The 16,364-nt window shown below is 42.2% G+C and overlaps 1 protein-coding gene across 1 annotated transcript in view; it reads right to left on the bottom strand.

The window, feature by feature from the left end:
• Nucleotides 1-1,273: 1,273 nt before the first annotated feature.
• The window catches only part of CKAP4 (cytoskeleton associated protein 4), an 80,372-nt gene continuing 65,281 nt past the window's right edge, over nt 1,274-16,364 (bottom strand). Inside the window, exon 2 of the mRNA XM_086918081.1 lies at nt 1,274-2,805. Within this exon, the coding sequence (XP_086774207.1) occupies nt 1,423-2,805 (1,383 nt within the window). The 3' untranslated portion in view covers nt 1,274-1,422. The remainder of the gene's footprint in view (nt 2,806-16,364) is intronic.

Below are 16,364 nucleotides of genomic sequence, written 5' to 3'. Positions count from 1 at the left end.
TTGTTTTTATGATACATTAGTGCAAACCCAGTTCTGTCTTTAAGTCATTGCTTTAATTAGTTATGTTGGAGCAAGTGCTCATCTGCACTGTGAAATCTACAGTTCAAGTAGGAGCCAATGTGTCCTTGACAAATAATGTACCTTAATTGAGGATCTTGTTTCCAAAATACCATAATTCATTTGACCTCTCTCAATATGAAGGGTCTCACTCAACATACCTAATAAAAGACGAATGTCCCCACATAGTTGAAAGAACTGTAGTGCTGTATGTTTCATTTATGGTAAATACATCTCGTTAGACGATATCACATACAAGTGATAAGAAACAAATGGATAATACATTATGCTTAAGGAGTTGAAATAGCATTGTAGATCTGTGCACCCTGGCATCTGACTTTAAGTTCTGGTTTGCACACCAGGAATGGAACACTAGGGTAGTTACTTACCACCTGTTGAGCAGGCGCTCACAGAGCTCAACAATTTTGTGCTGTACCCATGGGTTTTAATAACGGTAAGTAAATTGCCTCAATCATTTGCACCATATGAGCGCCTGTTTAAAAATTTAGAAAACAACACCTCTAGTCTTTAGCCAGTGGTGCTCATTGGTATCTAAACATATGAACCAGTTAGCAATTTTATAGGCTCTCCGTTTTTCAGAAAATAAGATACACAGTGTGTGCCACAATTATATTTTTGATCCATTATACTTGTTTACTGAGGTGAAGAAATTCAAGTGCACAATGTGCTAATCTCTCTTCCAACCGCCATCTCAGTGTACTGGTCTGTGCTTATCGGTGGTTTGCTTGCAAGAATGTACTTTAGAAATGTAACTGCCTTTACTCACCCAAACACGCACCCACTAACTAATGACTATTAGGGATTCTCAAAAGTGTGAATGTGCACAGAGAATGAGGGAGGTGTATTATTTATTCTTGTGCATGTTTTATCTATGTTTGAAGATTTTTATGTGGGGTTTAACTGTTGAATAATACAGGAGATGTATACTGTTCAAACCACTTGTATATATTGTACTATGTCTTGGCAACACATTTAAACAAAATATTGGCTATTGTACCTGCAATAAAATACCAATAGAAATAGTTGAGAAAAATATGTTTTTTTCATTTCATAACACACACAAAAACACATTACTTGATTGTTCAATAATGAATGTAAACTGATTTTCTACTGGAGCACGAAGTGGTACATGCCTAAAAACAAACGGCATAGGAACCAAAACTGTGTTTTGCTACAGTACTAAAGCTACTGAGAATTTTTTTATTATAAATATGTTTTCACTTTATTGTGTTATCTAATTTAGGTAAGAATCCTTGACAACGAAGACATGAATCAAACCAATAAGGAAGGGATGGTATACTTGGTACGAATGATCTAAGCGGTGGCATTCAAAATGCATGTAAATTACACCATTTCCTGCATTATTTCAATCTTCTCCAATAATTTATCTAGACTGCTCCTTATTTCCTCGATGGAGTCCTGCATTGCCAATATTTTTTTTTCATTTGATCTAATTTGATTTGTTGGATCTGCCATGCTCTCCACTTTAGTTGAAAGTGTTTGTAAATTAGAATCTAATTGATGAACTGAAGGTACTAAACTGCTTACAACTTCTTGTATATTAACTAGTTGTTCAAAATACTTTTCTGTGGGTAAACTGCCTTGCAGTTGTTCTAGGTCATCTGAAAGTTGTCCTTGATTTGATTGCAATTCCATTATTTGATCACTCTGACCATCATGTAGACTGTTTATTTCCTCCTGTAGTTGTTTTAATTCTTCAGCTTTTGCATTGGTATGCCGTTTTAATTCATCAATGCCATTAACGAGGGCTTCTTGTGAATTTGTAAGTTTTGTCACTGTTTCCTGAATTGAACGCAAATCAATATCCGATTCAAGTCTTTCAGCTTGTATTCTGTCAAAGGTATCTACCCTCCGCTGTAGGTCATCTTGTCCAACAATAAATAAATCAATTTTCTCTAACTGTTGAGCAGCAACGGAATTTAAAGATTCAATACTTTGTTCTGTACCTCTTAATCTAGATTCAAAACGTTCAATTGTATTTTTATTCATATCAGTTATAGCTTGTTTCTCTGACAATAAATGTTTTTCTTGTTCAACAAAAGTATCTTTCAGTAGTTGAAAGTCTGTGTTAATTTTTTCCATGTCATTTGGGAAATGCTCAATGTTCTCTTCTACTTTCAAAACGTCATCTTTCAGAGCTTGAATTGTTGAATATTGTGCACTTAAAGATTTGCTGAAGGAGTTGTGTTCCTCTTTAAGTAATCCTACTTCTTTGACTTTATTGAATAAAGAAGTTTCCACCAACTCTACTGCATTTTTTAACAAGTCTATTGCATTTTTGTTAGATGTCATTGATGTTTGTAATCCATTGACCACATTTCTAATCGTGCCCAAGTCGTTTTCCAATGAATGGGCTTCCTCTAATGATACAATCCTTTTCTTTATATCGCTAATTTCATTTTGACTTTGACTTTGTACCTTTGTGAAGACAGCAATGTTATCATTTATTGATGTAGTTAAATCTGTTAATTTTTCATCCACAGTTTTTTCAAAAAAAGGAACATCTCTTTCTCTGGCATTTTTGACATCCTGAATTCCATCAGAAAGGTCTTTAAGAATTTCATTTTGCATTTTCTTCAGAATAGTATCAATCCGTTTGACTTCAGCATCTGCATGTTGAACTGCTGTGTCAGTCCATTCTTGTCTTTGTTTTGTGTCTGTTAAGATTGTTTCAATATTTCCAACTGTGATTTGTAGTGAATGCACCTGAAACAAATATAATAAGTTTAAAGTAGGCATTATCAAGAAAAAAACTCAAATTTGGCATCAAGTTAATTCGCTCAAATTATTCTTATTTTTTAAATATTGCAAAATAATGCAGAAAAAGAAACATTCCCAACTTAAACTTCAGGAATCAACAAACATCCAGGTGTACAAGAATGTAATTCATTCAATATTATGCCTACTACTACCCATTTAAAACAATTGAAATTGCAATAACACTTCAGTTAATCACGTAGGCACTATGGTTATTGAAAAATAGATTCTGGTTACACCAAAAAATCCTTCATCCTGAATTTCATTGATGGAAGAAAGGAAATTTTCCTATGGCAATACATAGTAATCAGTACCTAAGCAGGCATGCACTATGCTCTTTGTTCTCAGCATCAAACGGGAAACAAAGGTGGAAAGAGAATAGGGAATTGTCAGATAAATCAAATAATCAAGACTTTGCACAACTCTGAATATTAGTAGGGAAGACAAAAATGGGACTGGAAAATAGAAAACAGCAAAGAGATAGGAATGTAATCACACTAAAAAGCAAGATTTTTAGATAACCGCTTTTATTTAGTGCCAAGCCAAGTTAGTCCTACGCACCTAGATACCTAAAGAGAAAAGCATCTAAAGGAAAAAGAAAAGATGAAATTGTATTGTATTGTATAGTATTTAGGACTTATAAAGCGCGCTATCACCCAACAGGCATCCTGGCGCTAAGTACCCTAATCTAGCTGTGCAAGGATAACGCATTAAAATGCCTAGCTGATAGCAACAACATTATGCAGTAACAGTGGGAAAATCCAGAAATCTGTCTTTAGTTCTTTCCAGATTTTATGGGGTAGTAGATCCATTAGGGAGCCTGAGGAGATGCTTAAATCTAGCTTCTTAAATTCCTCTTCTGACAGAATATCAAAATGATCCAGAATAGCTGATCGCTCTCTATCTAAACCTATCTCCTTCTGAGGCGGTGGTGGTGAGCCCTTGTGAGTGCTGCCAGGGTCTTCCACTTCATCTCTCTCAGCTGATCTGAGGCCATCAATGATGTTACTGATTTTTCCCACAAAGAAGACTGCTAACTTATCACATAGCTCCTGTCTGGCAATGATCTTACTTCTTGTGCAGTCTGGATTGGAGAGATCTTTTACTATTTTGAAAACACTCTTTGTTCTATTCTTGCCCTTCGATATAATATCTGCATGATAATTGGTTTTAGCCATAGTAATTTCTTTTTTATAGTTATTTCTGACTTTTCTTAGGGAAACTTTATCCTCCTCTGTATATTTCTGTATATTTTCTCCTCCATCTCCGCTCTGCTTGCCTGCAGCCCTTTTTTACGTTTTTAAACTTTCTTTATACCACGGGGCAGAGTGGTGACAAGTTTTTTGAGATTTTTCAGAGGGACAACCTGGTCTAACATATTACTTATTTGGTCACAAAACATTGTGTAATTTTCATCCACCTGTTTATTTAAGTCGAGGGGACCTAGTTCAGGGCAGATGGAAGAGTGTTTTGCGTTTTCCAAGAGTCCGTTCCAGTCTCTTTTTCTACCAATGATTACTTTACTAGTGGTGGAGGTATTGCGTCTAGGTATAGATGCCAGAAATGTTACCAAATAGTGATCAGACCAGTCTGCAGGCAAAATGTCCTCTAAGCCTATAACATTTTCCGCAGAGAAGATCAAATCCAATGCGTGTCCTCCCCTATGTTTTGGGTCTGTTACCCACTGTTGCATGTTCATGTTTAAAGGCAGTATCTAAGCTTTCATTAGGCCAAGATTGAAGTCCCCTAAGATTATCAGTCTCGCATAAGTAATAGGCATATTGCTGAAGACATCAATGAGTGCTTGCTGCTGATGACTAGCTAAACCTGGGGGTCTAGAGCAGAGAATTCCGGTCAATAAATGTCCTTTGTGGTCCTTCAGAGAGAATTCCAGTAATTCTGAACCCTCCACCTCATCAATATCCATTGAGGTGATATTCCATTTGTCTTTGAAAATTACCCAACCCCACTCCCTCTACCACATTTCCTAGGCTTATGGAAAGCTTTATATCCAAGTGGACATGCCAGCCCTAGCTCAAGGTCTGTATATCCAGAACATGTGTTTCCAAAGTTAATTGGATCTCCAGGTGGATCTGGTGTTAATTAAGCCACACTTTAACTTATCCTCCTCCGTGGCTATTTCCTCCTCCCCCTTGTGTTTAAGCTTGCTCAAATTATTTTCTGGCTCACCTAAACTCCGGAGTTGTTCGCTTGAGTAACAGAGGCGTCTGTCCCCCTTTGTACTTCTGTCATAAGATGCAGCATGGCTGACGCTGTTTGCAGGTGGTGCGCGGAGGGGCACAGACGGGCTTGCCTTTGGCGCGCGGCCGGCGCGCCCACTATGCGAGTCCGCTGCGCATCTGAACTGTCATCTGGTTTTATGGAGGGTGTTAGACAGCTAAACCGCCATCCTCCCAAAAAGGATAAATGTTTCTTGTAGAATAGTTTCCGAGTCTATGTAGTTGTCTGATCCTTGCCATTTTTTTTTCAATTGACTTCCACAATGAAGCAAGGTTAAGACTGACAGCAACAAGGACACTAGTATTCTAGGAAAGAAGAGGATGTTGATTCTATAGGTGGGAGAGGAAGTGCTCACAGACACATGGGTACTCCAATGGTGGATCCTTACTTTGCCATCCTTTTAACTTGTCATTCATATCTGTCTCCAATTATCTTCAGTCCCCCTACATATTGAAGAGAGCAGCCGTATGACTGCAGAAGAGGGTATTTTAAGTGATGTCCAGTATGGATTTAGAGCTGGGTTAGGTACCAACGAGCAGATTTTGAACCTTAATATTTTAATTTGTAAATAAACACACAGGCGAAAACAGGGAAACGCTACCTGGCCTTCATAGACCTCACAGCCGCTTTTGATTGTGTCGTCCATAACAAGCTGTGGGGTGTTCCTAATGACTTAAAGGTTGATCCTGTTTTAATTCAGTTTTTAAAGCAGTTATGCTGTGGAGCTACAGCAAAAGTCTGTTATGGTGTAGAGGGCGAGTGCACCGCTCCATTTAAAGTAGAATGGAGTGTGAGGCAGGGGAGTTTTTTGGCATCACTCTTGTTCTCTTTATATACGAATGCCTTGGAACAGGAGTTGGTGTCACATACTAGGGATCCCCCAACAGTAAATACCCACCCAATAGCCTCCCTCCTCTATGCCGATGATGCGGTATTAATGGCCCACACCCATATTGGTTTACAGAGGGCGCTTACTTTTTATTCTAGTTTTATGGATAGGCTGGGTCTAAAATTGAACTCCAAGAAAAGCTTTGTCATATCATGCGGGAGAGCGAATAATAAGAATGTAACTTATCAGGCGGGGAGAGAGTATGGTGGAATCAATACATTTGTTTAGTTACCTCGGTGTCCTTTTCGATAGATCAGGTTCTTGGGCTGCAGCCATAAAGGCTAGAAGTTTACTTTTTATGAAGTCTATTGCGGCCTTAGTAAACTTTTCAAAAAAACTGGGGAAAAAGCTGCCTGAAAGTCTAGTAAAAATCTATCAAGCGAAATGCGTGAGCAAAGCAGTGTATGGGGCTGGTATATGGGGTTTCCAAGATAGCATATTAATCCAACGTAGTGAAAATGCTTTCTTAAGGTTCATACTAGCCTTTCCAACTAGTGCCCCAGTTTTCAATTGTCATTCGGAGCTAGGGCTGGTACATATCTCCAACTTAATTAAGGCCCAACCTCTATTGCTGTGGCACATAATCTGGTCTTCAGAGAGTACGGGCCTTAATAGAGAAATAATAAGAGATGCACTGAGCTTAGACAATGCTCACAAAATGTTATGGCTAAAATATATCAAAAACTTTATGCAGGATATTGGTCACCCGGAATACTTTACCTTGCCTGAAAACATGAGGTTGATTAATCGGAAGGAGTTCAAAAAAGTTTGTATGACCCACCTGGAAGAAATCAGGTTAACCCTCGAGATTAATAAACCGATGGTAGCCAAACACCAAATAATTACCATCACGTGTGATATCCAGCCATACCTGGTGCATGTCATGGATGGATACGCTAGATACCTACTGACCAGATTTAGATTCGGGACCTTCCATTACTTGATTTCCAACCCTGTCATCAACGATTGGTCAAGGGAACTTTGCCTTTGCCCCTGTGACAATATTTCTCTACAGAGTACTATACATCCAATTTTATTCTGTAAGTTCTACAGTAGCGAAAGGCGTAGATGGATAATACCCCTATTAAAACACAGAGGATGGAGGCAATGTCGTCCTGCCTTAAAGATGTTGGGAAACTTTTACTGTATTGGCTCAGTGGTGGGTTTTTTAAAGAGCGTGTTGAGGGCTAGGAAATCTCTAAATAATTGAATCACAAGATATCTAATGAGAGGGATCTTTTAAATGTCAAATGGATTGTTTTAGGGCTGTCTTGCGTAATTAGAAGATGTTGACATGTACACTATGAATTCTTAGATGCTTACCTGTGATAACTGTGCTAATGAACTTTTTTTATTTTAACTACGGTGTTGTATTTATTTTTTATATGTGCGCTTTTATGATTTTAACGTTTAAAATCGAATAAAGCTTGTTTCTGATTCTGATACTGACTGCAGTTTTTGATGCCTCTGCCTCAAAATTGATAGACATAGGATCTTGGTAATTTACTAAGATTTTTCTTTAGGCCAGGAACAGAGAGGCAATCACCATAGGGGACGAACAAGAGGCAGAGATTGGCAGGATCTTACATGGCAAAATCACTCGCCAAGAATGAACTGGAGCAAAGGCTCTGGAACCCAGCAACTCCATCAAATATAGTCAACCTGTTTGATTACATCCTGTCTGAGATGGAGGAATGTGTTTTGAATAAAGGGCTTAGCTTTGTCCCTACACCACAACATAACCTCTTTACATTTGGAGTTGAGTTCCAGGAGATTATGAGGAAAGTACAATTGCATAAATTCTTACTGGAGAAACCTAGGGATCTGCCTTCCGTGTTTTTCACAAACCTCCACAGACCCTCTATGTTTTGCCCTCCACCCTGTGGTATGGCTCCTGACGTATGGACTTTTGAGGAGCAAGTATTGGTACGGATCTATAAACTGGAACAATCATCTTCATTGCTGGTGATCCAGAATTTATCAAGGGCAGATGTTTGGCAATCAAGTCTTAACAAGAAAATCCTAATATAGTGATTAAACCTGCTGACAAGGGGGGGAGCTATTGCGGTGTTGAATGCTACTAATTACAAGTCTGAGGTCAGGCGACTGTTAAATGTCAGAAATGGCGATGTCTTGTGCATCTTGTCTGGTCCTGAGGAATATTTGGAATCTTCTGTGCACAGGCGGAATCGATTGGATCCCTGTCTTCATTTCACTTGGCCTTTCAGCAGAGATCCAATCATGTATTTGGATATTCCAGTTGATGAATTCAGACTGACTACTGCAGTACACCAAAATCCGACAGACAGAAATTCTCTTTTACACTACATGTCCTTCCATCCACAAGCCTTGAGGAACAATCTTGTTGTAGGCCAATTCTTTAGATACAGCAGAGATTGTACTAATGTCAGTATGTTTATTACATAATCATCTTCATTGGTGGAATGGTTTAAACATCAAGCCTATCCCCCAAAAATTATCAATAGGGTTCAGAAGAGGGCTTTGAATATGAGCATTTCAGCCTTACTGGAAAAGCATCCGAAGTTCAATATAGAGTGTATTCCTGTTGTTTTCACTATTGATCCTCTATCCACTAAAATAAACCAAATCATATGGAAGCACTGGCATCTGTTGAATGTGATGGTATATCAAAATGCCAAGGCCTGGGTTTGTGTTTCGCCATGCTCCCAACCTGAAAGATATACTGGTACATATTTCTCAAGAAAGCTCACGGTGAATACGGTCAAACTACCTACAGGACATTTTCCGTGTGGGAATGCTTCATGTGTAAACTCACATCCCCGTTGCAAAGAGTAAAATTAACTAAATTAACTAATTGCTGGATTTGGCATCAGAACAAGATGAATAATTGCAATACCAGCTGTTATCTACAGGGTCACACGTCTGTGTGATTTACATTATATTGGTCTAATGATCCGTACGATGAGCACAAGGATGCACATCAGTATCTTAAAAACAGGAAAACTGTCAACTCGACTGTTACAACATTCTAAGGAAGCTGGTCATGGTACACAGGACTTTCAGAGAAAGGTTCTACAAGTTCTTGACCGTAAATGTATGGGAGTAGAGGAGGCTCTATATCAAAAGGAGGCATGTTGGATTTTTCGTTATAGACCAATAAAAAAGGTCTAAATCTAAAGCTAATGCTCTGAACTCCGAAAAACTTCTTTTTCAAATGTATGCGGGTGATACCCAACTATATCTGAAAATCACCTCCGCAAAATCCTTAATTTCACTCATTCTACTCTGACAAACACTCAAAACTGGCTTACTGAGAACCACCTTTTGCTCAACACCTCCAAATCAGAATTCCTCCTCATTGCTCCCCCTAATCACACTCCCAAGATCGACCTCTGGACGAAAAATCTTATAGCCTTCTACTGTTCTCCCCACATTATCGAGTTAGCTAAATCCCTTGGAGTAACACTAGACATGCACCTGAACATGCAGAATCATATCAGCAATGCAGCCAAGGGAGCTACACATCAGTTGAGAACACTAAGGAATCTCAAACCATTCCTTCCTCATAAAGACTTTAAGCTGGCGGTACAAGCTCTTGTTTTGCCTAGGATTGACTACGGTTGCTCCTCGTTGTGTGGTCTTCCCAAACATTACTTGGCCCAACTAAGGGCTTCCATTAATGCTCCAGCCAGATTGATTACTGGTACATAACGAAATGATCACATATCCCCAGCCCTAAAAACCCTAAACTGGCTGCCATCTGAAGCAAGAATACAACTAAGGATTGCCTGCATGGCTCACAAAGCCCTACATTTCAAGACCCCCATTTATCTGGCTCAAAAGCAAGAATTATCAGGGTGCTGCAGACAGTCACAAAGTGCAAGTTCAATGCTTCTGAAACCACAGATCTTCCACAAAAAGAGAACAAGTCACAGAGCTTTCTCATGCATTGTCTCGAAGATCTGGAACTCTCTTCCTCCGGAAGTCTGTAGAATCTCAACCCCCGATTCTTTCAAAAAGGAAGTGAAAAAAATCCTTATGAACAAGTTTCTGCCCTAAAAGGCCTTAGCTCTACTGTTTACTTACCTGCACTCTATTTTGATGCTCTTATTGACTACTACATAGTTGTACACCTGGGAATCCCATTTGTAACATGCTATGCACATATAGGTAACACATTTTTTATTGTTGTTTTTTTTTCTTTTTATTCTACCTACCCTAAATGTGAAGTGCTCTGATAACCGCTTGGGTCTTGTTCGCCCTATACAGAACTTTATAAATGAAATAAATAAAATGGCGGAGAGGCACAAGATTTGGCATTGAATTGGCGCTTGGTTGTCATTTAGCTGTACAATATTGATGTACTGGGTGGCTCTGGGTCGCTCTCCCCGGACGTGAATGTGTGGTCTTACTCTCTTAGCCCTCACAGTAATGAAATCAGAGGTTTACTTTCCTCTTGTTTGACCGCAATATCGTCTGTGGTATCTCTCTTTGGAAAGGAATGAGTAAACGTATCAACTTAGCCCTCTTAGTAAAGACATTAGAAATTTACTTACCTCTTGTATGGCCATAATGTTCCCCATGGTATCTCGCCCTGGAAATGAAAGTGTGGGCCTATTATCTTAGCAGTATAGACAAAGGAGTACCAGGGGAGATTTAGAGACCTGCGGGTGTTCACTCCCAACTAATATTGCATACACACAAAGAAATGACCAGGTATAGAAGGAAATTAGAAACCAAGCTGAACAAAAGTATTCCTTTTTTAGTACGAAATCCTTCACCCACCAGAGTCTGCATGTTTCTTCATTGAGATTCGCCTAGTTCTGTGACAGCATATCATGGTGTGGGCTACAACTCTCTTGCCAAGAAGGAGGAGCTTTTCAGATATTTTGAAAAATAGTAGAAGTTCTATGGAGAACTAAAGGTTGGTGAGGCAAGCAAAGCGTGCAATACATGAATAAAAGTGCGATAGTGGGGATTCAAACTAACTCCAAAAGCAGGTGTACAAATGCCCCTATTTAGTTATGGTTATGGAGTGAAACTCGTACTCTGAGCACCCGAGAGAGCTGTTTTGCATTGCCATGCTCAGTTGCTGTAATTATGTATCTAAAGGATCTGATACGCGCGACCACGCAGTCCTGATAAGTTGTTACACACTTTTGATCACACTTGACACTGAAATGTAATTCTGTGCTTTGTAACAACAGACACATTTATGGTTTATTTTCCAAAACCTATTGAGGAGCCTCTGGCTCATGATGCTCTGCATTTTTAGACATTTTGTAATGCCTAGCTGATGAATGCTGTTGCTATGTTTTCGGGTAGAGCTGGCTTAGACCCGGGATAGTATGGTGTGTGTTTGCTACTCATATATGTGAGCATGGTTACTCTTTGGCATTCAGTAAGGAAGACTTATGATACACTTATATGTAGGTGACTTGGGGCCATATGTATGAACACATTTTCCCATAGACACAGAATGGGTAAAATCCTTTGATACATCTGGCCCTTGGTCTTTTACTTTGAAACTACTCCCATTGTCCACTGGTAGCCATTCACCAGGTGACTATGTGGTAAATATATAGGGGAAGATTTATGTCGGACTTGCGCCACGTTTAAGCCGCCGTTGCGTCACGCAACGGCTGCGTAAACGTGGCGCATCCCTTTGACCCATTTACATCGTTACGCATCTAGGCAGATGCGTCACGTTGTAAAGCCCTGCGCCACATGTGGGCGTTCCGGTGCAGGGTGGGCGTTCCTCGGCAGGTGCGCCTCGCAAAAGTGCATGCATGAAATCTACAAGATTTCACGCAGGTACTTTTAGGCCAATGCTGCGTCAAAACCCTGCACCTGCTTGAAGCAGGCGTAAGGCTTGACACAGCATTGGACAGATAGGGCCCCCCAGAGCATTTCTGGAGCTGCGTAGCCCTTGCAACGCAACTCCAGCAATGCGCCGCCTTTACGGCACAGATGCGTCACGCATCTGTGCAGTTTTTGCCCCATGGTGCGCCGCATTGTAAAAGCGGCGCACCATGGGTGGTGGAGCTGTGGCGCACAATAACTGTCGCATCCCTGGGGATGTGCCAGTTATTGTAAATCTGCCCCATAATATTACTGACAGACTGGTATATTCTCTGAGTGAGCATATAATTATTTGGCTTTCTCGTGATGTTGTTTTCTCCCCATCTCACCTCCCCCCGTCATACGGTTCATACTTTCTCAGTGAACTATGCATTTGTTGGACAACATAAATGTCAAAACTGTGCAAGACTGATTCTACAGACACCATTAGTCCTGGCTAGCTCACAGTGCACCATCTGTACCCCTAACCTAGCAAGGTAACAGGTGGTATTTGCAACCTCAGAACATGACAACCCTGACTACCCAAGGAAAGCGTGGAAAAAGACTTAGAACCCTTTTGTTTGTAAAATCAGGCGTACCCAAAGAGAGCCACAAGAACTAGACAGCATGGCGTTTCAATATTTATTGAAGTAATATGATTTTTTTGTCAAATAGGTGCACTGCAATTATTAATAGAAGGCAACAAAGCAAAGTAATGAGCATCAGGAGCATGGTAAAGAAAATTAAAAATTCAACCACTGTGCTATTACATAGATTATATGTTCGCTAATCAGTACCGTTATATTTTGTGCTGCTATCCAACGCTACCCATCCTAGTGTGTCTAGGGTGGGTGAATCTGCCAGAATCCCTGGGGGGGGGCATCTAACTCCCCAGTTACCTGTGGATAAGTCATCAGGAAGCCTGTCTTGGTGGAGAGCTGGGCATCATCCCTCGCAGGAGGGAAAGAGGAATCAGCCGGGCTGTAATTCCGGCTTGAGGCGACCTCAACAGTGTCAGCAAAATGCTCCTCTGCTAACAAATGAGGGATGTTGTTTGTTCATACCAAAGCACAAGTCAGATCGCTATTGTGATGGAGTTGGGATGCCGCCTGGGGCCCCCACGAGGTGTCCGGACCTGGCGGGCCTGGAGCGATAGCACCAAGGGCCGCTGCTCTGAACGCAGCCCCCGAGGCCTGGACAGCGTGTGAGATCGGTAATGGAGCCGGAGACCGTAGCCCTGGAGGTGAGGCCGTGGCATTGTCCTGCATCCTGGCAGCGCCTGATAGAATGACGGGAGCAGGGCCCGCGAGCTGAACAGCGCGGGCAATCTGTGCTGATTCTGACCATCGTGACCCCAGAGGTGAGGCTGTGCAGCTGTCCTGGGCCTCCCCGGCTCCAAGCAGTGTGACGGAGACTGGCGGGGTGACTGCCGAAGGGCGGCGGTGTTCACTGGCGAGGAGCTGTCCCCCCTTCATGCTAAAGACTTCCCTGCGCTCCTGGGTCTGACGAGCATCATTCTATGGGTCCGCCGAGGGTCCCGAAGGGGGTGGAAAGAAACGGGCCGCGAGCGGTGGATTACATCAGGCCCCACGGAGGCCCCCCAATAAATTACATTGGGACTACAGTACAAAACCCTTGCAGGCACTCTGGACAATACAAAAGCACCTCCAGTGCACTAATTGATGGGTGGCACCCGACCATGGGCAGACTCTAAGCACTATACTTACATGGTGGCGGCATGATTTTGGGGAGTGCCTCGCACTCAACTACGCAGCTCTAAGTGTGAGTCCCTGCGTTGGAATAAATGGATAAAGCAGCGCATACAGTGCGGAATGCAGTAGCGTGCCAGAGATCTGCTCCTGGCAATAACTGCGGTGGCAACCAGAAGTGCACACGCTCAACAGCTAGCCTGGCTTGGCTGTGTAACTGGGGCGGTTGTTTCTTGATTGTCTCTGCAGCTTTGGAGCATCTGCCTACTGCCCCGATAGGGCGGCCGTGGATGAGTGCTGCTGCACTCAGCCCCAACAAAGTCTCTGCTGTGAGGCACTTCCTGCTTCCTGATCATCCGGCTGCCTCATCCCAATGCCTCTGCTGGAGATAGCCCGGTGGTGCAAGGTGGGGGACTTGTAATCTGGTATTTCGAGGACCTAAATACAATAGAATGCAGGACATTAATGTATTTGTTAAGATTTTGATCAGTCTATCACATACACCCAACATTGTTAGAGACATACACACTATTTGGGTTCCTCCTACTACAACAGGTAAGAGCCAATGATGATGAAGTGATCCTGTTGGAAAACATCAGCCAGCAGGCTTGTAGTGGTTTCTTACCTGCGGTACGTAGAGTCTACGTAGAGTAGACTCGAAGTGTATGTAAGTTGAGACTGACTTGTGCTTTTCTTATAGCACGTCGCTCTCCCAGCTGAATTACTCTGGCATATGCAATAAACCTGGTTATACTCCTTTTGTTGCATATGTGGTGATTACATGATTTGCACTGCTTAAAGAATTTTTTCCCGACATCGTGGCAGAACCAGCCAAGAAATCCCCTTTGCTCTGTCCTGCCGCTATGGAGGTTCCCCTTCGGGGCCCCTTCGGACAACTAAGTTAGTTGTGCACAATTTGAGGAGGATGACAGACGCCCGTTGAGACGAAAGATCTGGTTTTTTGACGACAGGGGTACCGGTCTGAGGGACGTCTGCAGCGGCCAAATAAGGTAGGAAAAAAGGGCGATCGTAAATCCTTGTGCATTGATCCACAACTGTTACAAACGGAGATGTGCATTTAGTTAATCCTGGCAGACCTTTGTTTAGGAAACGCCAGAGAGGAAGAGAGAGAATTAAATGTGTTTTGTTGATCCTGACAGACCTTTGTTTAGAAATTGTCAGAGATATAGATGTTTATCTAGTTAAACTTGGAAGACTGTTTTTCTTTCCCTGGGGGAATTAATAAAGAAATAGGAATTATATAAAAAGTTTATCCTGACAGTTTGAAGTAGGAAAACGTCACAGAAAGAGTCAGAGAAAGAGAGGAAAAAGTAGATATTTTGTACTAATATGTTATGTGAGTTTCTTTTTTTTAACAAAATATATATATATAATATAGGGGAGAGGAGTTGGCCTAACGGCTAGGGCGGTCGACCTCGAATCTGGAGAACTGGGTTCGAGTCTCTGCAATGACGCTGAATATCCTGTGATTCTGAGCAAATCACTTAAACTCCCTGTGCCTAACAAAAGTGAATGGGTCCTCATGTAATGCAAGTGGTGATATGTAAAGCGCTCTGTTACTCGTTTCGGGTCAAGTTCACACTATATATAAAAAAAACTCAGTAGATTTGTGATTGTTATATCATGTGTAATAGATCATGAGTTCTCTTGCATTATCAGAGGTACCAACTGATTTTTTTAGTGTTACCTCCATTAGGACAGGAGCCTTTAAGAATAGTAAAAGTTGGGTCTACTAGGATACCAGGTAGATTTATTCTGTGTAATATAGATCCATCTGATTTGAGTGTAAGAAGTGGCGTCACTAGGGTTGGTGTCACCCGGTGTGGGTAACTCATGGTGTCACCCCCTCACGACTCACCACATGGACCTCCTCTGCTCCGAGTCCGCCAGTGGACACAGTTAGCAAATAACGGGACCACAGGACAAACCAACACACCACTAGACAACATGGCAGCATACCACCAAGCTCAACACCAGAGATCCACATTATAGCATTGCTTGGACAACTTAAAACATGGAGCCACAACACAACATGGACATTACACTAGAAAGTATGAAGCCACAGTGGAAAACGTGATGGCACCATATTAAACAACATGCCACAACTTTGGTTAACATGGCATCACACTGAACAGCACAGCATCACACTAGAGAGAAGGACACCACAATAGACAAAACGTCACCACACAAAACGCAATGGCCCAGCAATGGATGATATGACACCAGCTTAGCAACATGACACCACACTAGACAAAATGGCACCACTCTGGATACCCTAATGGCGCAACACTGGTCAATATGGCACTAAACTAAACAGTGTGGTACAAAACTAAGTAATACGGACCCACAGTAGGCCTCAAGAACCCTCACTAAACCATAACACTAGACTGCACCCCATGTTATGTGGCACTAGTCAAGAAAAACAGCACCACACTGCACAGGCAGGCGCAAGACTAGACTGAAAGACACTGCACTGAACAACACAGAGGGTTATTGGGGGCTCTGACCACCGCAGGAGGGGCTGCTGGGGGGCTGGGAGCTCTGACCACTGCAGCTCTGTCCACCTCACGAAGAGCTGCTGGAGGGCGGAGGGGGGGGGGGGGCGCCGCATAGCCTCGTAACACCCTGTGACGGGCTGGGAGCTCTAACCACCTCAGGAGGGGCTGCTGGGTGGCCGGGGGTCTCTACCCACCCTGGGAGGGGGCTGCTGGGAGCTCTACCGACCCTCGGAGGGGGCTGCTTCGGGGAGCTCTAACCACCTCAGGAGGGGCTGCTGGAGGCCGGGGCCTCTATACACCCTGGGAGGAGGGCTGGGGGCTCTAACC

Source organism: Lissotriton vulgaris, chromosome 1_1, assembly GCF_964263255.1.
Source record: "Lissotriton vulgaris chromosome 1_1, aLisVul1.2, whole genome shotgun sequence".
Lineage (NCBI taxonomy): Eukaryota > Metazoa > Chordata > Amphibia > Caudata > Salamandridae > Lissotriton > Lissotriton vulgaris.
Note: the sequence above shows the minus strand (reverse complement) of the source record. Positions and strands in the feature narration are given on the sequence as shown.